This window comes from Drosophila tropicalis, unplaced genomic scaffold, assembly GCF_018151085.1.
Source record: "Drosophila tropicalis isolate 14030-0801.00 unplaced genomic scaffold, ASM1815108v1 contig_593, whole genome shotgun sequence".
Classification (NCBI taxonomy): Eukaryota; Metazoa; Arthropoda; class Insecta; order Diptera; family Drosophilidae; genus Drosophila; species Drosophila tropicalis.
Genome location: NW_027173070.1, coordinates 21,159,262 through 21,185,137, shown reverse-complemented (window position 1 = coordinate 21,185,137; position 25,876 = coordinate 21,159,262). Strand labels below are relative to the sequence as shown.

Sequence of the window (25,876 nt, the reverse complement as noted above, 5' to 3'; positions counted from 1 at the left end):
GAGAATTGCCAACGTGCGCTTCGATAAATTCTGTCTCTCTCTCACGCTAAACTCATCTTTCAACTAAAAGTAGTAAATTTTTTGTATTCCATTTTAAAGGCGTGCAAAAAACGTGTAAAATTTTCAAAGCCACAAAACAAAAAAACGAAAAAAAAAAAAAACGAATGAAAATAGTTGTGAATAAAAAATAAATATATATATTGATAGAGATATATAATTGTTATGGCGTGATCACGGGGGAAAAATGTTGAAAGAATAATTGTAAAGCTAACTGGATTACGAGAATGTTAAATGTGAAAACTTTGGGCACGCAAAGCGTTCGGATGGCATTGTGTATAATAAAATTGGCGAAAGGCAAAATGAATTGAGCAGGGCAACGGCAGCAGCAACGGCAGCAGCAGCAGTATCCGAGAAGTGTGGAGGCGGAAGTGGCGGAGGTGGTGGAGGCGACAACGGACGACGTCGACGACGGGCGGCAGGCGACGGGCGGTTAGGCTAGGCTAGGTTTTGGGGCGGTGAGGCCAAGTAAAGATGTGCGCGCACAATACAAAAAAATTACAAAGCATACTTTTGGGAGCGGCAAAGCAAATGGCCAAAATCAACAGCACAACAGCAGCAACAACAACAGCAGCAACAACAACAACAACAACAATGTCAACGTTACAACTGAAGCTGAGGCTGATGCTGATGCTGAGCGTTTACAAATAAGCTCAAAAGAGATAGAATTCCACAAACACTCATACACAAACACAAACTCACACATACGCACACACCAACACTTACCCAAACACACACATACACACGCATTGGGAGAGTGTGTGAGAGTCACAGCAACAGCCAGAGAGCAAGAGAGAGAACCATCAGCGCTTCACATGTAAGTGAGAGTCAAGCAACATTTTTTCCTTATTAGTGTGTGTGTCAGTGTGAGTGTGAGTGTGTTGTGTGTCGGTGTGACTTCGTTTTCGTTGTTTCCAGTGCTCTCGTTTTGATTAAAACTTTGTGCGAGTGTTGTAGGTCGGTTGGTGGGGCGCGGCAAATTATACCCCACCACCGCATCACCCCCGCATGTCTCTCTTAACCACCTACAAAGCAATATGCCTGCTTAGCGGGTAGCCCAAGCATAAGGTAAAAGCCAACAGTCCAGCAATTTAATTTCCGCAAACAAGCCAAGCAGAGCCAGAGCAGCAGCAGCAGCAGCCAGCCCCAGCCAGTCAGGTCTGAAAGCGAAAGCGAAAGCAAAGGCAAAGGCCATCATCATCATCATCATCCAGCCAGGCAGGCAGCCCAAGACGTAGCCATGTGGCAAGCAATTAAACTCGCGCAAAAATTAACATAAAGCAGCAGCAGCTACAACAACAACAACAACAAGCAGTTGGTAGCAGGCGGAGGCGTAGGACCTCTGACAAGACGCACAAAAGTATGCAAGCTATATAGTTTTTTTTTTTTTTTTTCGTTGTGGCCCAAGCTTTCTCTCTGTGTGCCAGCGAAAATAGGTGTGTCTGTGTGTATATGTCTGTGTGTGTATGAGTGTGTGGGTAGGCGCGTGTTGCCCGCATAAAGATTCCCAAAAAAATTAAATACAAAGGACAGAAAAATATCTCATTTGAAAAAAGGGCAACTGCTGTTTTTTTGTAGCTCTAGATCATCTGTAGATAGGCAAAAGCATCTGATTAAAGCCATTTACATATACATATGTATAAAGCAGTTCTACTAAATGCATGAATTTACATTTTGTTCCCACCCACAAAGTATTTATTTGCAACCAATTCATAAGCATTACCAACAATAAAGAACCTACAAATTCTGCGAAATATGCAAAGAATTACACTTTTAATTAGACCACAAATGTCAAAAACCACAACGAGTTGGCTTAGAAACTTTTAAGATGATGAAAGGAAATTGTATGTACGTGGGTATTTGTGTATGCTAAACTCAAGACAAGAGACAGAATTTTGGCAGAAATCATCTCATTTACACACATATATACAACAATTACATATACATAGATGACAAATGTGAGACAGAAAGGGTCAAATTGGCAGTTAGTATGAAGTGATTTGTGCTTGACCCTGACTTCTTGGAAATGATTTCAATAGTTTATTTGTGCCAAAATTTATGATTCAGTTTAAAGTTACACAATTCAACTATCTTTGTCAAACCCCTTAAAACTCCACCTAAAACAGATGTCTAAAGTGTCCCCCTGGAAATACATTGAGAAATCGAAAAAGGAATAAAACCATGTGTTTTGATTCATTGACCTAGGAGCCGGCAAACAATCATCCTCATTTCGCTTGGAATTAAAACAGTTTTTCATTCATTCCTGAGTTTCCATCCATAGATATCTAAGCTACAACCTTGTTCGTGGGGGGGCGGAAGGATCCAAATGAAATACAAGGAGTTGGCGGGTGCCAATTTCTTCAGTTTGTGGTGAGCGAGTGGTGAATTAAAACGCACGAGAAACTTCGGTTAACTAAATGTAGGTTTTATTATTTATATAATATTCACAGGTAAACCGGCACACACGGAAATGGTTCGGGTTGAAAGTGATTAACAAATCGTAAAAAAAATGCAAGAGAACGGGTGTTCGGGTGAAAGGCTCGATTCTTAGTGATGGCGGTGCCCATTGGAAAAAATCAAGTCACTCCTCCTGGTGTGACCGTAGACGCCGAGGATCAAAAAACCCTCCTCACTCCTCACCGCTCACTGCTCTTCGCCGCTCACTGCTGTTCACCCGGTGGCGTGAACATACCGCCCCCCTTGCAACATGTTGCAATTGTCACCCTGGACATATAAAGGATGGGGGACGGCAACGTCCTGGAGCGCCTAGATCCCACAGGAGCCGGAGACGACCCATCCGAACACGGTGCTCTGGGCTGCGGGAGTACCGCTATGACCGGGCACACAGCCTGGTTGGATGACCTCAGGATAGAGGTCTGCCCCGAGCACCACGGATACCGACGCCGGCCGATAGAAGTAGGGGTCGGCCAGGATCAGGGTTGCGAACTTCTCTCGGACCGGCGCCGCCACTTCCCGGATGGGAGTGCGGATGAGCAAGTCCTCTTCGACCCGGAATATAACGTTCCGTCGGAACGTCTTGTCGGACCTCGACTCGAGGACGGCCGTACAGGCTTGGTCGACCCCGACCGTGGTCACAGCTAACCCCAGGGACCGGGCAAAGGAGAGATTGATGCGGCTCTCAGCCGCACACGCATCAAGAAGGACGCGGGTCTCGAAGGATTTCGAGCCATTGCCCAACCGTAGGACTGCGGTGGGCAGGACAGTCGTCGTCCTGGCGTGGAGCAGGGAGGATAACGAAATCTCGGGTGCGCCTTCTGGGGAAGCGGAGCGGTCGGACGATGATCGGGAACGGGGTTGTAGCGGGGGTGCAGCACGACTGGAGGGGGTGATCGGCTGCGACGCCGGGCGGAGGCACGTCGTCTCGGCGGTTGGTCGGCCATGTGGAGCAGGGTATGGTGCCTTTGCCCGCATCGTCGGCAACCATGGCGAGTCCGACACGCGTCGGATGAATGCTCGTGGGCCAAGCAATTGGGACAATATTTATTGATGAGCACCGCCCGAAGCCGCTTTTCCCCTCGGAGGTTTAGGAAGCGCTGACACTGCCGGAGTGCATGAACCCCCCGACAGACCCGGCATCGGTACACGTTCGTGCCCTGTGGAGCTCGTTTGCTGCGGTGGTGCGGCAGACGCGTGGGGGCCATGTCGCTATGAAAGGGCGAGCTGAATGAACTGTAACGAAAGAAATTACGTATGGGGGAGTGGATTAGTCTATGCACGGGAACGAGAAACATGCACGGAGACGAGGACATTCGGAGGAAACATAGAGGGATTAGGAGTCACGATAAGGTTTTAGACTCAGGACTCCTGCTGTCTTGCAACAGAATGAGCTTCGCTACGGGTCTTCGGATAGACCCACGCGCGGTGGTGACATCAGCCACTCGGACGAGGCCGTCAGCCCCGGGCAGAGTGCGCTCAATTCGCCCTAAGCGCCACTCGTTGGAGGGGAGATGATCTTCGGACACGATCACGAGGTCGCCGGTCTGGATGCTGCGAGTCGGTGATTTCCACTTGTTCCGTTTGTGAAGCTCCTTGAGGTACTCACTCTTCCAGCGGCGGCAGAAAGCCTGCTGGATTGCCTTTAGTCGCTGCCATCGGTTGATCAGCGACATAGGCTCGACCAGAATTTCCGGTTCCGCAATGGCTAAGAGTGGTCCTCCAATCAGGAAATGTCCCGGGCTTAGGGCCAGTAGATCCTCTGGGTCCTCACTCATGGGAGAGATTGGCCTGGAGTTTAGGCACGCTTCGATCCTACACAGGAGAGTGGAAAGTTCCTCGAAGGTGTATTTGACAGTGGACGAGGACTTGTAAAACAGGGTCTTAAAACTTTTGACCCCTGCTTCCCACAGTCCTCCCATGTGGGGCGCGCTTGGCGGAATGAACTGCCAGGATAGGATGTGCTGGGGGCCAATGGGGATGGCTTGGACACTTGGGGCCGACTTATGTTCGTCGGTGGCATCCAGGACCCGATACCGATCGGTAAGAAATTGGTTCAAATCGGACCACGTTGAGACGACAGTCTTATTGGGCACTGATTGCTCCCACAGGAGGATTGTGGCCTTCGGCAATTTACTAGTGCAGATGGCGATAAGTAGGACATCCCAATTCTCAGTACTAACACCCGAACGCTCAAGTGCGGTAAGACACCCTTGAAACGCGGTCTGCAGCTCTCGCAAGGATTTGCCCGACTCTTGTGCCACCGCGGGAATCTGAAGGAGTTGTCTGGCTTGAGTCATGACCAGCAGACGGCTGTTTTCGTACCGTGCGGTGAGGTTCTCCCACGCGGCCTGGAAACCCTCATTCGTCAGGGGGGACTTAGCCACGATGGTTCTCGCTTCCCCTCGCGTCTTGGCGTTCAAGTGATAGAGCTTCTCCACTTGTGACAAATACGGATTGGCGATATAAATGGCGGCGAACAAATCGCGGAATGTGGGCCATGCTAGGCTGTCGCCATCAAATGTCTCTACCTCACACGGAGGAACTCTATGCCCCGGTGGCCCCGACGGAGCGGTTGGCTGACGCCTAAGAGTCGTCATCTGTACCGAGAGCTGTTCGATGCGTTCTCCGAACAACGTCCCGCATCGCACATATGCCGCGTAAGCGGATTCGTGCTTCGCCTTGATGTGGCTTATGTTTGCCAAGCTTTCCTCGTCGGCTTGGATTGTCAAGGCCTTGTGACAACGGGAGTATTCCATCTCGACAGTTGACCAAAGGGATTTGAGCTGCTCTAAGTGCATTTTAATGGAAAACAAGGGCACTTCAGAAGTTAGAGCTTCACTCTCGCGAGCTTCAAACAGAGTCAATGCGTCGCACGCTATAACGAAATCGGAAAGGGACATTCTGGAGTGTTCTCTACGCTGTTGTGATACGGATCGGGTGACGGGAGCGTCAGAACAGTGCGTCACAACAACGTGCGGAATCTGGGTCTGAGTTGAAAGCTTGGAACGACCTTGGTGTTCCCTCGAGTCTTTAACCGAGAATCTGCGACCCTCAGGTAAGCTGGACGAAGACGGACGGGACCTTGGGGATTCGCTGCGGCTGCGAACTGACGAGAACTTGCGCGAAATATCCGTACGCTTCACGGTCACCGGAGTTGTCGGAGGCCGAACCTTCTCCGGAGTTGCAGAGGGAGACGAAAGACTGTTGGACTTCGGCGCAGTCTTGGACGGCTCCGTGGACATACTCAGGGGACGAGCTTACCGACGAACACCGCGTTTGTGCGCGTCCCTTTTTTTTGTTTTGGAAGTGAGAAGTGGACTGTATGGGGACGCAAGAACTTCCTCACTGTGCACCGCAGGATTGCGGGAGAATTTTCTCGCGTGTGGCTCGGAAACGAAGCCTCTTTAATGGGGATAGATGCGGAATAATATACGAACGCACGAATGCGGATTGAAAATTACCGATGGGAGTACGTATAAAACAAAACACGGATGAAATATATAAACAAAGATGTATAGGATAAAAGGAAAATACGTTTTTATATAAATCTGGATCTGGATATATATGTGTGCGCAGAATAATGGCCGGAAAAAATTGTATATATAATTTATAAATATGGACGGAGATATAAATATGGGCCCGATAGTGCTGGAAAAAATATATATATATGTATTTATTTAGAAATATGGGCGGATATATATATGAGCGCAAAAGGCTGGCCGGAAAAAATATATATATAGTTTTTAAAGCTGAACGGATATATAAATATGGGCCCGATAGTGCTGGAAAAAATTTATATGTGTTTATTTATAAATATGGGCGGATATATATTGAGCGCAAAATACTGGCCGGAAAAAATATATATATAGTTTTTAAATATGAACGGATATATAAATATGGGCCCGATAGTGCTGGAAAAAATTTATATGTGTTTATTTATAAATATGGGCGGATATATATATGAGCGCAAAATACTGGCCGAAAAAATTATATATATAATTTATAAATATGGACGGATATATAAATATGGGCCCGATAGTGCTGGAAAAAATATATATGTATTTATTTATAAATATGGGCGGATATATATATGAGCGCAAAATACTGGCCGAAAAAATTATATATATAATTTATAAATATGGACGGATATATATATGTGAGCGCAAAAAGTTGGCCGGAAAAATTATATAAATGATTTATAAATATGGACGGATATATAAATGTGGGCACGATAATGCTGGAAAAATATATATGTATTGTTTTATAAATATGGGCGGATATATAATTAGGCGAAAAAAGAGAATCGGAAATAATGTGATTTAAATTTGGCGCGCTTGAGCCGCCTATCGATATCACGACTCGACTCACGTGTCACCACTACTCCGAAAACAGCTGTCGGCCGCTGTTTATATATTTGGTTTTTGATTTTGTTGTTTAATTATGTATGTGAATAATTTTTTTTTTGTGGTTGTGCGGAAAAACCAAGAACAAGTGTTGTGCGGAAAAACAAGCGAGTGTTGTGCGCAAATAAAACAACCGATCAATGCATATGGACAGATGCTTTGATCTATGTGTGTACGTACATGCATAAGTACACAGGTGAGTATAGATATGTATGCACACGCGTTGTTCACAACAACAAAAAAAACGTAAGTAATTGTAATTTAATTGGATGTGGGGTTGTGTTAAATCAATGCGCGACACCGAAATGTATTATGCGTTGTGGATATGTACATATGTATGTGCAATGTATGACTATGTAAGCATATACATATGTATGTATGTACGTATGTAAGCAAGTGCACCGGTATCCAAAGACGCGCGTGAGGAAATTAATTTCGCACCTAATTCGAACGCGCAAGAAATCGCGGTGCATACGTGAAGTGCTATTTAAAAAAAAGAATATTTTTTTTGCCTTTTGTGTCGTGGTAAATGTGCGAAGGGATTGTATGTATATGGATATGTATGTACATATGCGCGTACATCAACAGGTGACGATGTATGTATGTACGTAGATACGCGCGTGTGGAAATAAGTTTGGCATTAAAGATTATTATTCCAACACATAAGAAAACGCGGTGAACACTTTGATTTTTATTTTTCCCTATTTTTTATAACACTTTAATAATTTTTTTTTTTTTGTTTTTTAAACTTTTACGCGGATTTGGCAAACAGCTGTGGAAATTACATGTACATGTGAATGCATATGTAAAAAAGGTGGATTTGGACAAGTGCGAGGAAAAAAAAACATAAATGAAAATGGATAATCGTGGAATGTAAAATGAGAACGTTGGACAATCACGCTAAGGATTAGGAACTACCATGAAACCTTGGAACAGGTCAGGTATGTACATACAATATGTAAAAGTGTGTAGGTCGCTATGGAGAAGCGGGAAAACCTCACACTTTTAGTAGTATGTAAATGAAATGAATAATGAAATTTTGTACTTATCAGGAATTCCGCCGATGCAAGCTGGAGGAGCGGAAGGATATCCGGCTCGAAGGACCAATGTTCGTGGGGGGGCGGAAGGATCCAAATGAAATACAAGGAGTTGGCGGGTGCCAATTTCTTCAGTTTGTGGTGAGCGAGTGGTGAATTAAAACGCACGAGAAACTTCGGTTAACTAAATGTAGGTTTTATTATTTATATAATATTCACAGGTAAACCGGCACACACGGAAATGGTTCGGGTTGAAAGTGATTAACAAATCGTAAAAAAAATGCAAGAGAACGGGTGTTCGGGTGAAAGGCTCGATTCTTAGTGATGGCGGTGCCCATTGGAAAAAATCAAGTCACTCCTCCTGGTGTGACCGTAGACGCCGAGGATCAAAAAACCCTCCTCACTCCTCACCGCTCACTGCTCTTCGCCGCTCACTGCTGTTCACCCGGTGGCGTGAACAACCTTTTGATATAATTATAAATCATATGGCTAAACCGGCATGTGGTCAAGATTCTAAAGGTTGCAGGAGCCATAAGAACACTTTGCTAAGGAAGTCAAGCATTGCAAAGGCCATAATATATCTTTAACGCTAGACCTAGTTGGGAATTACAACTAAATGAAGCAAAAAAACTGTAGATTTTTTAAGCTCTATGGTTGGGCAATATAATTTTTAAGAATATATATGCTTACTAATTGCCCCACAAAGTAGGCAACGCCATTCTTCAAGCTCATCCTTAACTTTATCCCACACTTTTTCTATCCAACATCTTTAAACCTCTTTTTCTAAATATATGTATGTTTTAGCGGAAATAGAAAACCAAACGTGTTTACTTACTACATTTCATTCAGTTAGCATTACACATTCTTCTATTATAACTTAGAATTATATCTTATTTGAACATTTACAATGTTAGAATAAAGAAGTCCTTTTTATATAAATAGGGCCTTAGGGCAGTGAAGAGGCACATAGCTGCAGATACTTCATGCTAAACTCTTTCAAATCTTTATGGGAGTCTTAGGAAATATTTGACCTAAAAGTTTTCTCTATGATTGTAGATATTACCAAGCCAAACATAATCAGAATGTTCCGATTTCAGGAGGATTCTTCAAAATTTTCTGATTGTCGTTTCTCCTCCTTGTTTTTCCACTGAGAATCTTTGAAATGTGTGGACGAGACTAACTTAGATTTAATTTAAACTTAACATAGATTCCTAACACAGATAGAAATTGAATTTTAGCTGATTTCGAGGATGATTTAGAATTGCTATTAAATATAAATTTTAAGTTGATATTGCAATATTAAAGATTAGAACGGTTTTTCTCACTAAATTACTCTCTCTTTGGAAATGTTTTAAAAAAATGAATATAAATAGTAATTTAACCCAAGGTCTACTTGGTCAATTTGATCGAAATCAAAAAACATTTCTAAACAGGTTTTGAATTTGTGTGAATTTTTTGCGTGTTTACTTTTGTTAAAGTTAATTAATTATTGTTCACTCAAGTAGTTGTGATTAATTCCAAGACTTTGATTAAAGATAGAGCAAAAACTGATATTTTTTGTTTGATCTTTAATTAACTAAGCAATTAACTTGGCAGCTTTTCTGTGGTCGATTTTAATTTGTATTCCATTTGTCATTGTTTTTTTATGTGAAAAATTGGTGATGGCAACTTTTCAAGTTCAACGGTCTCGATTAGCGTGTACTTACTGTATTTACTGGCGCCTAGCAAGTTGTCGGTGTGTGTGTGTGTGTGTGTGTCATAAAAATAGCTTAATAAATGGCAAACAAATCCGCGAGGGCCGCAGGTTGCTCATATGTATGTATATACATGTGCCCTTGTACGTGTGTAGGTGAGTGTGTGTATTTGTTTGTTTATGCCTTGCCATCGCTTTTGATAATAAATCCATAAATCCTTTTTTATGGCAACCAAAAGGAAGGATGGAAAGAAAACGAGGCATGGCTAAGACGTTCAATTCGATTATTTGCCAGGGAGCTGCTGGCGGGTTAGATGTCTGCCTGACAAATTTGAATGTAACACAAAGACGACAGTTAGAGTAACCAGGAGTAAAAGGCGCTAGCAGGACCAGCCCAAACATAAGCTGACGTGGCCATGTCTGAGGCACGTAGGGAAGGTTTATTTTCCCATCTCTCTCTTTCTCGCTCTCTGGCTCTCTTTCTCCAAAAGTTGCAACTACTTTTAACGCAAAAAGCGATTCGGCCAGGATAACTGACTAACACACACTCACATACTCGGCATATTTAGACACAAGGACATCGCAACATACAGGGCACTCGATTCGACTTCTTGCGATTTGTTTTTCACTTATTGGCCATGTTGTTCTCATTCCCAGTTAGTTCTTACCGCTGTTGTTGTTGTTGTTGTTGTCAATACGATATGTCGGCTCAATTTATGGCGCCCTGCTGGTTGCCAGTTTTCTTGTTTTGCAATTGATTTATACTCCATACTCCATCCATGTGTGTGTGTTTCATAGAGAGATAGATAAATACAAAGATTTGATTGATTTATTGCTTGGCACTGCGTTTAATTGGCCATCGATTTGATTTAGCCAAAATAATTGCCGATAAACTAAAGCCATAACAAAAACAAAACCTCAATTTACAAACATTTAACATTTTAAACACTCAAAATAGCAATATCCATTGAAATTTTGAAATGTAGACAACAATTTACAGAATTATCATATTGCATCTTCTTCCTTTTTCCTTGGGAAATACAGTTTAAATGCCAAATTGCATAGACTTTTCCATGAATTTTAAGATTTTTTAGTGCATTTGTGATTTTGTCAATTAAAAGAGATTTAAAAGATAATTATATTTATTTTATGCGAAAGATTTTTCAATCCTTTTTTGTATGTCAGCTTAGTTCCTGTTTTTTACTTTACGGAAATGTATTTAAACTTATTTAAGATCCTTTGCAAGAATCAATCTAAATCGTTTGGCTTAAATGATATTCTTTTACTGCTTAGTAAGTATTTGTCTTGAGCAGCATCAATAATAAGCCAAGTCCAAGTCCAAGCCAAGTCGATAAGCCATTTCCATTATCTGTCTGTGGCTCAGTGGATCGTTTAATCAAGAGCCTTTGAGATAGAAGTAGGTAAAATTCTTGCAGATACAATATCTTATATTTCCAAAGAAACAATCAGTTATAATGCTTAGTAAGAAAAACATTTATGTCTCTTAAATTTTAAGACTGAAACTTAACTTTCACAAAGGTTTCTTGAAATCAACTATTTTATCAATTAACTTCGATAGGATACAACCGAAAAATGTCTTCCAAATTCATTATCCCAAACACAAATGCACCCTTAGTTCGCTGGAATTAAGTTCCTTGGAAGATATGGGCTACATACAAAATAGACGGTAACGTTCCAGGACATTTATAGAGGACAAGTCAACTTTTTGTTTGACATAAAAAGACATTTTAGAGGTGTTTGTTAAGGCGATTAAATCTATAAGCTTCAAGTTCATAGAATCGATCTAACGACAACAATTTCTGAGCTTGGAACTATTCACTTGATAATCTTTTAAGGCTTATAGAATGCATTATATAAACAATTCCACAAAAGTCAAAAACATTTGAAAATATATTTCAACCAATATCGATATATCAAATGATGTCAGATTGCGGTTTAGGTCATGTTAAAGTTTTGAAAAACAACGTGTTATAGAAATAGAATGCAAGTTCTACCAAAAATTTGTGTCTTTAAGACTTGTTGAACTATGTGCTTAAGATAAAGACTAGAAACAAAACCGCATCGGAAAGCATTTGAAACTTACATATACATATATACAAATTGTCAGCCATGGCATCAACCAATCTTTTTTCCATTCTTTATTTGCATTTGTGTTGTCTTCAGACAGCTTTTCCAGTTCAGTGTTTCAGTTTGTGTTTATAATATTTAATATCATGAATAGGTGAACTTTATCACTTAACGTGGATCAAAGATTAACAAGCAATGGCCAATGGTGTTGGTCGTCTCTACAATAGATGCAGACGCTTTAGCCTACGCCTAGAGTTTTTAACGGCTAGCTCGTTAGCTAAGGGATTCGGATGTCGGCCTATTAGTTCAGCTAATGTGGGTACCCATAGGTCGTAGTGGAGAACTGAATTCCACTCGTAACATTCTAATCCTGTAATGTGACAAAGCGCTTTGTTTTGATGTTCTGATGTTCTGTAGATGTAGCTGCAAAGCCCCAAACGGGAAGGGGATGCAGGTACCACGAACGGTGTGTAAATTTTTACCTTACTTGCGAGTGGCAACTTGCTGGACCCTCTAAGCATTCGGTCTATCATTTGGAGTTTTCTCGTACATTTGATTATTGTTTATTAAACATGGTTTGAATCTTCTGTCTGCTGCAGGCCAGGTTAAGCTTCTGGGGGAAGAGATCCATCGAAAGTAGTTGGCCTAGCAAAATGAAGAAAGAAGTCTTCAGTTAAACCCCTAGATAAACTATTCAAAAAACATGAAGAAACCCCTTCTTTCGGAGCTCTTTTAAGAGTCCAAGGTCCCAACCTCTTAGCCACTTCTATATCAATTTTTATACGAAAATATTTAAATTAGTTGCAAGTCAATTGCCTTAGTCTTTCAGCAAAACAAAGACGATAACTTTGAACTGATATCCATATATGATTCTTTTAATCCTTTTTCTTATTGTAAGAGATGAATAGAACTGTTGAAATAATTGGCCAGATAGGACAACATTAAAACAGTTCACTTTAATTTACTTAAAAAGCCCAATTTGATGGTCTAAATTTAAATAAACTATACAGATTAATACAAAAGCCGTATATAAACCCTTTTGTGCTCTTGTATAAAAATGAAAATCCATTTATTGTTGGCAAGTTTTTCATTAAATCAGTTCAATCTTTCATGCACACACACACACACACAAACACACAAACACAGCGTATTGTGTGTTTTTATACTGTGGCCATAGAATTTCAATTATAAAGTTGTGATTTTTGCGGAATATGATTTAAAATTTGTTCATTTTGTATGCGTTGTTGCTGCATTGTTATGCTCTCGCACAATGCTCGCATTGGAGGCAGAAAAATGGCACTTTCAATGCGAATCAATCATGGCGATATCATATGCTATCAATCAGACGACAATATGTGAGTGTGTAACTTATTCTTCCATTTTTCAGCGAGAATGAGCATCAAACAGCGACAGCGGGAGAAAACTTTCAAAATCAGAATCACAATGGCTGCCAAATGAACAGAAACTGATACAGATAGATAATGTGCGTGTGTGTGTGTGTGTGTGTATATATAGCCAATGACTACATCAATAGTTTTTGAAAAGTGTCAGGAAGCCGCCTTGAACATTTCCGTGCCAAAGTGTCCCGGGTAGAAGCCAAGTTTTCTTCGACTTGGACTGTTGCATGGCCATGCCCATGCCTCATTGTTTGTCATCCTCCATCTCCCACCTCGTTCCATCTCTTTTTCTCCATTCAAACAATAACAAGAACAACAAAAACAAGCAGAGGATAACACACAGAGAGATAGATAGAGAAAGAGAGAGAAAGAGAAATGTTGTGGGCGTGGTTGTGGTGATGATGGTGGCTATTGCCGCCTGCCAAGGAAACGCATTCAAGCAGTTTTCATTTTCATTTTGCATTTACATTTTCATTAAAACAAATCACACAGAAAATGTCATTTTGCGGACAAAGGCAGCAAGTCGGCCCCTGGCATTGTAAATACGAGTATATATTTTTCCATTTTCTTCTCTCAATGTGACTCACAGTGTTTGTTTGTGTGTGCAAGTGTGTGTGTGTGCCTAGAAGGAAAATGAGATATTTCAAAGGCCTGTGGACAACATTCTATAATTTCTCTTCTTTTGACAGAACTTCATCTTTAGGAACAAGTCAATGAAAGTATCCCAAAAGGTCAATTTGATTTGTGAAAACTTTTGAGAATATTTCCCAAAAAGTATTTTCTACTAACACAGTTTCACTCTTCTTGTTCTTATGTTTGGGAAACTGACTTAAAATCATTTTTATTTTTAATATATTCTTAAAAAAAAAAAAGTGACTTTTATTTGATAGTGTATATAGAAGTCACTTCTGGTTTGTTTTGTTGTCTCCCCCTAACAATTTCTGACTTGTTTCCAATTTGTTTATTGCTTGCAGGACCAGTGCGAAAATGGCGACAGATTTGCGTGGGTGCATCAAGGATAAGCTGAAGAAGAAAGCAAACTAAAAGCAAACCACAAACAAACAAACAAACAAAACACGAAAAAGAGAAAAATAAGAAACTCCATTCCACTACGAAGCGATAATAATAAGAAATCAATATCAACACACACTCTCGAAAGGGAAAGATTGAGTGAGAGAGACCGAGAGAAAATATCACACATACGCCATGGAGCCAGTAATGAGTTTAGCTTTGGCAGCCCATGGCCCGCCCAGCATACTAGAGCCGTTGTTTAAAACCGCAACTACGAGCACAACGACCACCACGACGACAAGCACGCCCAGCTCGACAACGAGCACAACCAGCAGTCCCGGCTCCATGTCCCCCACTGGGACCACATTGCTGACGGCTCTATTGGAGAATTTGACAACAACCGCAGCGAATGGACTCTACGATTCGTATGGCAATCAGACAAATGGAACAATGGGTTTCGAAACGAAGGGGCCGCGATATTCGCTCGCCTCGATGGTGGTCATGGGCTTCGTAGCGGCGATTCTGAGCACGGTAACGGTGGCGGGTAATGTCATGGTGATGATATCCTTTAAGATTGATAAGCAATTGCAAACGATAAGCAATTATTTCCTATTCTCGTTGGCCATAGCGGATTTTGCTATTGGCGCCATCTCCATGCCGCTATTTGCGGTCACAACGATATTGGGCTATTGGCCGCTGGGGCCCCACGTTTGTGACACTTGGCTGGCCCTCGACTATCTGGCCTCGAATGCCTCGGTGCTGAATTTGCTGATCATAAGTTTCGATCGATACTTCAGTGTGACGAGGCCTTTAACGTATCGCGCCAAGCGCACCACAAACAAAGCGGCCGTGATGATTGGGGCCGCTTGGGGCATCAGTTTGCTACTCTGGCCACCCTGGATCTATAGCTGGCCCTACATTGAGGGCAAGCGCACAGTGCCCAAGGACGAGTGTTATATACAGTTCATCGAAACGAATCAATATATCACCTTTGGCACTGCCCTGGCGGCATTCTATTTTCCTGTCACCATCATGTGTTTCCTCTACTATCGCATTTGGCGCGAGACGAAGAAACGGCAAAAGGATTTGCCCAATTTGCAGGCTGGCAAAAAGGATTCCAGCAAGCGTTCGAATAGCAGGTAATATAAAAAAGAATTCAGCCTTTGTATATGTTAAAGCAAGCAGTCAAAAGAAAACATTTGACACAGAGTGACATAAATATTTCTCTGTATGAACGAATATGTTTTATTCGAGCAATCAGTTATCTAAACCTAAAACAATTTGCTCCCAAAAGTATGCAACAAGCACTCCAAAACATGCTTTCTGAATCTTATGTATAAAGTAGTTTTGAAATGTTCAGTGGATAAAAACATTCTCAAAGCAAACATTGCTTGTAGACAATTAATTATTATATTATTATAATTAAATCATATTGCATTTCTAGATCAGCCTATGGCATTTGAGAATTTCCGTTCAATAGTTCAGATCTAAAATATATATATTTTCTAGAAGTTTTGAAATTCAAGCCAATCTTATTTTTTGGTTAGAAATAAATAGAAAATTATTCGTTATACACAATCGATTCCATTAACTTCGTCGGAACTACCTTTCAGTATTGCGTCATCGGGGGAAAAACCACCTACGTCGGGCTTCGAACTCGATAACAACAGAATTGTAGATTTAGTAGGTCTCCATTGACTTTTTGATATAGTGGTCCGATCCGGATATACTGTGCAGCCTACATGCAAAATTTCAGCTCTTATGGTCTAGTAGAAGATCGCGTCGATCCAGACGGACGGACGGACATGGCTATTTGAATATATATATATACTTTATATGGTCGGAGCTGCTTCCTTCTATACCTTGCACACTTCTGACTAAAATTGGATTGGTTACTAAACATGTACAGAAATTTAAAATCTCTATACATCTAAAAGGTGTTTCAATTTTTATTAATTTAACAAACAAAATCTCATTACGGTCGCGATACTACTAGAGCGGTCAGATACTTATATATAGCTCTGTGAAAACTACCCTTTCTATAAAATTCTAAGAAACATGCCCACCTTTTACGTTGCTATTCCCCCCAGACCAAATGCCTCTTTCTCGATCAGCTTTTGGATAACAAATACCGGGAGAACATCAAAAACACGCTGAAACAGCGGCATCTGAATTGCGCATACGACAAGTAATCCCTTTCTAAAAGAAAATTATTATGTATCTTAACAAGATACATCAAAACAAAATATAAATAAAGGAAACGAGACGGACGTGTTGCATGACTTTACAAGAGCCTTCTCAAATAAGCCAAGAATTGCATTCTTCTTAAGTCGAATTTGAAAGCCAGTCAGAACTAGAAAACTTATTGATTTAAATTGATAGAGCAACCAAAATACAATAATAAAAATGAAAATAAATTTGATTTTGAAATGTTTTTCGCACTGGAAATATTGAATATGCATCATATTAGAAATCTTCATAGACTTTTTTACCTATATAATATAATATCTAGTAATATTTGAGAATAAATTAGTAAATAATGCCAAGACGAGAGACTTCAAAAATTAAAAATTATAAAATTGTAATTAACTCCAAATTGGGTTCTGGGTCAAAATTAATTTAATTATATGTAAAGTCTATACTTTAAAACTATTTTTACTACAACCAAACTAAAAATGTGTTTATGTGGCTTTTTATTAATATTCACAAAATCGGTAAATCTTAGTTCTCAAAATTTACGGTACAATATCTCAATATAATGACCAACTTGACGCTATAAATATAATAAAAAATTCAATTAAATCAGAATTTCACGTTAAATAACATAGAGAGAGGTGTTCTTAAGTAATTTGCGTAGTCTGATTCTGGTTTGTGTCCATCACGTCCAGATTTTGTGAAATCTGGAGATCAGGAGTTCAAAAATAGGCATCCAAAAGTATACTATAGAAAGTTAAAAAAAGATTTCAACTTTTTTAACAGATTTTAGAGTATTCCGTGTAAGAAAATTAGTTTTTGTTTGCACATATAACTAATAAACAATTTGTAAGACGCAGCAAATTTCCACAATTCTTTCAAATTAAAAAGCAGACAATTCTTGGAATCCCTATAGCATAATTTTTGGTTCAAATTTTACTCATTATAGAACCATATCCAACGTGAAAGATATTATCGATAATAACAAAGAAATAACTCTTTGATATTTTGTAACTTTCTTTTGAATTAAGCCTAATAAATTATTAGAATAACAAATTTAATTTTTTAGTACAGTATTGTGCTTATATCATGGAATAATATATTGCAAATGAGGTGCAAATCCTGACATGATGGAGAAAAACTAAGTACAGGGCCGTGATCAGCACCCCCCAATTACTATAGGAGACCTATTGAAGTTAAAACACATTTTCATGACCTCAAAAATGTCAGACTGTGTAATTTATGTCTTGACACTGTATATAATAAGTTTTCCACTAATATAGGTATTTAAAGTAATTGCATGTGATTTTGCAAATTAGTTAAAGTATTTTTCTCTTTATGTAATATTTAATTCATTATCTCTAGGATTTTAATTAAAAGACAATTTAATTCACTTTCAAGGCAAGAAAATTTGACTCAAAGCAATTTGGTCTTAATTTTGATTCCAAAACGAGAACTGCCCTGACTTATTTTAAATTTTGATAGAAGGTTTTTGGTTGTGTTTGGCGAGGTTTCATTTCAAGATTAAACTTTAAAAATCTTTTTAAAATTCTCTTATGTTTGATGGTATTTCTGTATTTGTAGTGATGAGAATACGGTGGTTAATCATGCAGCCGGTGGACTACTTGCCTTTGCCCAACTTGGCGGCAATGACCATGATACTTGGCGAAGGCCACGTTCGGAGAGTTCGGCGGATGCGGAAAGTGTGTACATGACCAATATGGTTATCGATTCCGGTTACCATGGCATGCATTCACGTAAATCGAGCGTGAGTTTCTTTTCTTGATTCCTTGGATATTAGTCTGATTGAGAATATGTATATTTTTTCTCTTCGATAGATCAAAAGCACCAATACAATCAAAAAGCCATACTCATGCTTTGGCAGCATCAAAGAATGGTGCATAGCGTGGTGGCATTCTGGACGCGAGGATTCCGATGATTTTGCCTATGAACAGGAGGAGCCATCTGATTTAGGGTATGCAACACCAGTAACAATTGAAACTCCTTTACAAAGCTCCGTCTCCAGGTAGTAAAAAAAATACTAAAATACAACAAAAATCAGAAAAAAAAAAAAAAAAATCAATGCAATTCATGTTAAACGTCTAACTAAATAACTTTTTCTCGACCAACAGAGTCGAGACACAGCACTCTTCACAGTTCTCACTTATCTAACACCCCAATCAACATACCAGCACCAGACACACACATGTTGTGTATTGCATTCCATTCTATCGCCTCAATTGCACTCAAAAGCACCAAAAAAAAAAAAAAAAAACGATCAAATTCGGTTCAATGTTTGCCAAAATCAAAAAAAAAAAAAAAAAAAGAAAGAGAGAAGAACGAAAAACTTCCATCAGTCCATCTCAGAAAGGGGTATCATATTGCACCGAATGAAAAGAAAACACAAAGCTGAAACTGAAAACGAAACTAAGCACACACACACACACTCATACAAACACACAAACACACGCAAAGAGCTCCTGGCATGAACAGGGATGGAGAAAAAAAACTAGACAACTAACGAAAACAAAAACAAAAACTTGCCAACTTTTCAAAAGAAGTTTAAAGTGTTCTTATCGATGATTCAGTTTATAGATTATGTCTTTTATTTTATATAGACAAATAAATTTATTTTCTTTCTTTGTTGTTGTGGTTTTTGCCGGATTGCACTTTTAGTTTTTATTTTGTTTACCAAATTGTTTTAGAGTAGAAAAAGCTAAAAATGTTGCATACTTATGGGGATATTAAAAGTTTTGAGTGTGTGGCAAGAGGAAACCATACAATCTGGACATAATTCCAATGAAAATATTGTTAGCCCACCTGCGGAAAAAGAATGTTCGATATCAGCCAATTTAACAAATATTTCAAAGCAAAGTAAACTTTTCAACTATTTCAACGTTTGAGGCGAGTTATAAAATCAATAACGTTACGAAAATCTTTCGTAACTAAAACATGTTTTGGATTCCCCATATCAGTAAAGTTTACTCAAATCACTAGACATTTTATAACATTTTCACATCTGCATCTGACTGAATTTAAATAATATTGTTCGGAAGCTAATGAGAGTAATGAATTAAGATTGGTTTTATTTCACACTTATTAGGAATTTCCAAAAAAATAAGGTCTAAAGTGAATAAAGAATGGTTGGACTTATTTGTCTTATGTTCAATCCATCTCAAAAATTTATTTCTAGCCTCATCTAAGTATTGTCTCTTTCTATTATTATCATTTCTTATTTCAAAAAATTAGTTTATTGATCTTATTTAGGCGAAATTTCACAATACTTTAAGGGCCATCCAGGTTAATAATGAAAGCTATAAAAGCTTAGAGGTGCAAAATTGTTAAGATAATAGTTTATGATAAAAATGTGCAATATTTTATATTTATTAAGACTGGATCTTATCTGGCTTGATGTTAAGTCACAGGCATAACAAAAGTTGGTTCTTTGTATAGCTAATTCAAGAGCCATCAAGATCTATTATCAGCAGACTTTCAGAGTTCTAATGATCATACTAAATCATCAAAGCTAAAACTAGTTGGGAATTCTAAACTCACAAAGGCAAAAAAGAATGACAAAACTTACGACTGCAGATTTCATCATATTTGACCATGTTTAGTGTTTAATTTCGAACTATTCGAGTAAATAAGTATGTAAGCAAGTTAAGAGTGCAAATTTAATTTTTAATATTTTTGGAAATGGCTCTTAATTATATTGAAATAATTATTATTATATTATCAAGGGTTTTATATGACAATTCAGTATGTTATTTTCCTTAATGATCGTTTAATTCAGTCGGTTTGAAGATTTCATTCAAAATTTCTGAATCAAATATGATAGATATAGAATAGATTAGAATGGAGTTTTGAGCAGCCAGATTTCTTCTTCTTTAGTTCCTAATGGTAAAGTTCATTAACATTTTTTTTAACTGAAAGGGTTTCTCTTAAAACTGAAATGGTTTTCTTTTAAGCTCGAAAAAATCTATTTCAATTTCAAATCACTTACTTCTACTTACTTTAAGAACCCAAAACATTGACTAAACTCTAAAGTTATTATCAGTTATAAATTTGTGATTAGTAGGTACTTAGTTGATCATATAATTTTTACATACTTTTCATATTTAAACTTAATATTTAATGATTATTTCTTCAATTTCTTTCATTTTGGTCAGAATTGAGGATTTTATTTCAATAAATTGAGTGGAAATTGAGGATTTTTGATATAAAAAGTCATATAATCTAATAAAACAATAATGGGAAAAACTTAAATTACTAAGAAAAGATAAGAATTTGTTTTCCAAAATGCAATTTAGTAACAAAATAAAATAAAGAAACTATTTTTTCTGGGCAATATTTGTTTATCAAATTATGATTTAAACACAATTTACATTATAAGAAAAGATATTGATACTTTGATCTGGCAAATAACCATCCCTGTTGGCAATTTTTGAGGCACTGTGGTGTGTGTGTGTTTGTACATTTTTTAGTTGTATGTGTAGTGTGTATCTGTGTTTATCGTAGTATGTATTTTAGTTGTTTGTTAGACGAGCAACTGCATCCGCCTGATGTCCACCCTGCGCCCCTTTCACCCACTCACTATCTTTCTCTCTCTCTCTCTCTCTCTGTTATTGTTGTTGTAGCTTGTCAGCATTTGATTGTTGTTGTATTATTTTCTAAGCCTGTCAGTGTCAGTGTTGAGTCGAGTAGAGTTGAGAATCGTTTGCCTCCCGATGCCAATCATCACAAAAACACATACAATTGTCTTTTTCTCTCTTTCTGTCTCTCCCTCTTTCTGTGTGTCTGTAGATGCACCTCGATGAATGTCATGCGGGATAACTACTCAATGGGCGGCAGTGTGAGCGGTGTGCGTCCGCCCAGCATACTACTGCCGGATGTATCACCCACACCATTGCGTCCGCCGCTCAATTCCATTTCGCAAATGCAGGAAATGAATACGGTCGCCGGTGGCAGCAGCAGTGTCAACCTCAACCTCAACCACAACCTCAACGGCGGCCATGGGACGACGACAACGAGCAATGGGACAGGCAATGGCAATGCGAATGCCAACAGCAGCAGCAACAACACCAACAGCATTATCACCAACAACAATAACAACAACAACACAAATAGCAATGGAACTATGCGTGACTCACGTGCCCTACCAGTGGGCAATCGGATTGGTTCACGCTCAGTTAGCCAGGACTCAGTCTACACGATACTCATACGTCTGCCCTCGGATGGAGCAAGTGCAGCGAACAGCAGCAGCGGCGGCATTGGCGGCATCTCGGGCCAGTCCGGCCTAGGTGGTGCCAATGGTGGTGGTGGCTCAGCGAGTGTCCTAACCGGTGGCCATGGTGATTGTGCACCCTCCATCAAGATGATACACGAGGATGTGACGGCCTCGACACTGCTAAGTGGCAGCTCCGGCCAAGGCATGGGCGGAGGTGTCGGCGTCGGCGTTGGCGGAGTGGGCCTAGGCGGGGCCTTGGGTGGTGGTAATGTGGTCACAGTCCCACCCACTGCAGCCACTCGCCGGCCATTGCCATCGCGAGACTCTGAGTTCAGCTTGCCCCTTGGACGACGCATGTCTCATGCGCCCCACGATGTACGCCTGCTCAATGCCAAAGTCATACCCAAGCAGCTGGGCGGCAAGGGGGTTGGTGGTGGCCCTGGTGGTGCCGCTGGCCAACACGCCCTGCTCAATGCACGCAATGCGGCAAAGAAAAAGAAAAAATCACAAGAGAAGCGGCAAGAGTCGAAGGCGGCGAAAACATTGTCAGCGATTCTGCTCAGTTTCATTATCACCTGGACGCCATATAACATTTTGGTGCTGATCAAACCACTGACCACCTGCTCGGATTGCATCCCCACCGAGCTGTGGGACTTCTTCTATGCCCTGTGCTACATCAACTCAACCATTAATCCCATGTGCTATGCCCTCTGCAATGCCTCGTTCCGGCGCACTTATATCCGCATCCTGACCTGCAAGTGGCACACCAGAAATCGCGAGGGCATGGTCAGGGGTGTCTACAATTAAGTCCTTCCTACCAGCTCCTTCGCCCACTACTCCCACATTCGAAATCATCACCAGAAATGAAACTAGTTGCAATAAATGTTGTGTGCAAATTGATAAAAAACAAAAAATAAAAACACAAAAAAATGTTTAGCGAAACAAAAACCAAAATTAGGCTTAATTGTGAAGATTGATACAAAGAAACAAAAACTAAAACAAAAACACATTTGACAAAAAGCAGTACTGATTTTTTGATGTCTAGCCCCCGAATATACTTATATACAGACATATATACAAAATATATATACATAACTAATATTAATTAATTTAAAAAATACACACACACACACACACGCAAACACAACACACACATGCAGTAAGCGACTTGATCTAAAAGTTTCCGGTTAATTTGATAAAATTATTTGAAATTCCCCAAGAAAAGTTCTTGAAAAGGTTTTGAGTCAAACAAAAAACTAAAATATTTCACAATTGATAACAATTTTACATTAATTTCTTAAAGAATTCACTTAAAATATTAAACGTCTTAAGAGAGAAATAGTTCCTCTTAAATAATTTTAACAAGCTCCACAGAAGTTTATATCTTGTGGATTGGAAATTTCACATGCAAAAAAAAAATATTTACGATTTTTGTATTCACATTTCGTTTGGTTCTCAACATTTGTTGAAAAACCATCTAAGGTTTTTCCTAAAGTGAGAAAATTCAAAAGAAATATACAAAGAAAAGAAATATTTGATACCAATACCAATCTGATCATAGATTGGTAAAGAAAATAACAAATGAGTGTAGAAAGTTTAGAAAAAATCAAAATATTTCTAGAGATATGTAAATTATAAAGAATTTCCTTCCATTTTTAAATGTATAACGAAAACGAAAGATATATTTTCAATGATTGAATTCTACAACAAAAATTTACTTGTTTTTACATTTTAAGTAAATAACTTATAACTTTGCATTGAGATCGGACATTTCTATATTCATTTCAAACCTATTTGATTCATTTATTCAATTTGTTTAATGTTTTTTATAGTTCTAAAAGTTAGTTCTCACATGAAGGAGAGAATGAATTCACTAGAAAAGTCATTTCATATGACAAGTGTACGAAATGTGTAGGGACAAGTTTGAGTTTATTTGAGTAGTTATTCATAGAGAGGAGTATAAGATGGAGATCCTAACTGATTGGCGTTTCATTTTCAAGTAAACCTCCTGAAAATATTGACTCAGAAGCAAAGATAACAAATTACATTCTCTAATACCACAAAAACATGTCGAATAAATTCTGAAACTCAATAGCAAGGTTTTATGATATATATTTAAATAATATATATTACAGATAGTTTGAATTCAATTGCATATGGATGGAATATTCCATTTGAGCACAGGATAAACGAAATTGAAATAGTCAAAGTCAAAAAGGGATCTAATGAGAAACGAATAGAAATTCCTGACTCACTTTTCGTAACAAAATTAACCGAAACTTTTGGATTTTCCCTATGTGAAATCCTTTGTGAAGTAACCCATGTCGAATTTCGAATCCTTATCCTGATCCCTGCCCCACAAATCATGAAACAAACCCATTTTGTTAGGCGTTTATGTACTTTTAGGTAGGCACATTGCTCCACGCAAAACAAGAATTTAATACAAATATAATGAATTACGATTTGGATTATATTGATATATGTATGTATATACATACACGTATGTGTATACATACATATATATGATTATATTATACATACATAAAGCAAATATACCTATAATTAAGTTTAAGTTAAAAGGGCGTCAAGAAGATGAAACAAAAACAAAAATCATATGGAAAAACCAAAAAAGCTTTAATACAGTTCAAACTACACTGAAAGTAATTAAGTTGCAGTTGTACCGCAGTCAACGAATACGAATCGTAGCGGGCCAGAGCAAAAATAAATAATTCTCATTTGATTTTTGAAAAATATATATACATACGTATAGGGTTTATATATGTATGAAGGATAAGGATGCTAAAAAGGAAGACGAACATTAAGAGAGTGAGTGAGTGAGCGAGGGGTTAAATGTGATTGTATTGCTCGTTTTTCTAGTTTTTATTTTTTAGTTATTTTTCTAATTTAGAAAAAAGCAAAAAACAAAAGGGAAAAGATCAACAAGACATCAACTATGCAAAAAAAACCAAACCAAAATTTGTAGTTAATATATATACCAAAAACAAAATAAGGAAAGGAAGAACAAAATTACAGTATATATATAAATATATACATATGTATATATAAAAGATATATGTATGTATTAAGAACGTAACCCACCATAGTTCAACTAACTAAGAACAAAATCATTTTTTGTGTAAATGCCAATGGAGCATAGAGAATTAAAGAGAATTCGCCGAGCGAATCGTTTCGCTGAATGAATCAAAGAGCAATAGAGATGCAGATATCAAAACAAAAAGTAAATAAAACAGTCGATGGTTGGAATATGTATAATATTATTATTATTACAGAGACCTGTGCAATATATAATAGATGAGTTTTTACCTTAACAAAATAGGCAAAGTCATGGTTGTGTTTGATGCTTAGAAGAAAAATAAATAGAATGGGAGAGAAATATGGGATTTATTTCGGGTTTCAGTAGTTGACATAACACAGGTGGGTCTAGGGCTGTAAAAAGGGGGAAATTCGCCCCTTGAAGCACAGGAATGCTACTCTTTTGAAGCATTCAAAGAACTTTTGGAATGCACTGTGCGTAAATAACAATCTTCAAAGCAAACATTGTTGATGGAGTCATGAAAACATGGACTTTTATATTGCATATTTTAGGGGTGAATTTCCACCATTTCATAGCCCTACATCCGCCTATAGGACAGAAAGAGGATCGATCGAGCCATCGACTGTTGTTGTGACTGTCTGCCATTTCCAAACACATAAACTTAAACACAAATCGAATCGAACAAATTGTCATAGTTAATAATGTTAATAATAGTAAAATCAACAAGAACAACAAACAAAGAAACAAATAAATCTTGCACCAAACAATTCAACTAACTAATGAGAAATAATACATATTAAATACATATGAAACAAATATAACAAACCACACACACACACACACACTTACACACATACAACTTTTTATCAATGTGTAGTTAAATAAATAAATACAACAAAACTAACAACAACAACCAAGAATAATGTTTGTTAAGCTGAAATCAAAGCAACATTTGTAGTCTCAAAATGGCACAATGCAACAAAAACAAAAACAAAAGTATATTATACGATCTACATATATACATACATACATATATATATATATATAGTTCTATATATCTCTATATATAAACCAAACCAAAAAGCAAAAAAATATATAGAAAAATGAGCAAACCAAACTACAAACCCAAAAGACATGATTTACAACCACGCACACATCCAGAAACCAAAAACAAATTGATATGAATTAATACTATGTATATCTGCAACAAAGAACAACAAACAAAACCCAATTACTATAATGATAAACAACAACAACA

The 25,876-nt window shown here is 38.4% G+C and overlaps 2 protein-coding genes across 4 annotated transcripts; one reads left to right on the top strand and one right to left on the bottom strand.

Moving 5' to 3' along the window:
* The first annotated feature begins 5 nt into the window (after positions 1 to 5).
* On the top strand, positions 6 to 25,614 carry mAChR-A (muscarinic Acetylcholine Receptor, A-type). 3 transcript variants are annotated; one of them, XM_068291353.1, is made up of 5 exons: positions 6 to 874; positions 14,107 to 15,282; positions 17,921 to 18,104; positions 18,175 to 18,311; positions 21,140 to 25,614. In XM_068291353.1, the coding sequence occupies exons 2-5, from the start codon at positions 14,339 to 14,341 to the stop codon at positions 22,368 to 22,370; spliced, it is 2,496 nt and encodes an 831-aa protein (XP_068147454.1). In that variant the 5' UTR covers positions 6 to 874; positions 14,107 to 14,338; the 3' UTR covers positions 22,371 to 25,614. The 3 variants fall into 3 exon arrangements, with proteins under 3 accessions (XP_068147454.1, XP_068147452.1, XP_068147453.1); XM_068291351.1 differs by having other exon boundaries at positions 18,175 to 18,362; XM_068291352.1 differs by lacking the exon at positions 6 to 874 and adding an exon at positions 964 to 1,417 and having other exon boundaries at positions 18,175 to 18,362.
* On the bottom strand, positions 2,462 to 8,410 carry LOC137577808 (uncharacterized). The gene is made up of 2 exons (XM_068291354.1): positions 7,963 to 8,410; positions 2,462 to 3,747 (listed from the first exon to the last, which is right to left on the bottom strand). The coding sequence occupies exon 2, from the start codon at positions 3,487 to 3,489 to the stop codon at positions 2,824 to 2,826; it is 666 nt and encodes a 221-aa protein (XP_068147455.1). The 5' UTR covers positions 3,490 to 3,747; positions 7,963 to 8,410; the 3' UTR covers positions 2,462 to 2,823.
* Positions 25,615 to 25,876: the final 262 nt, after the last annotated feature.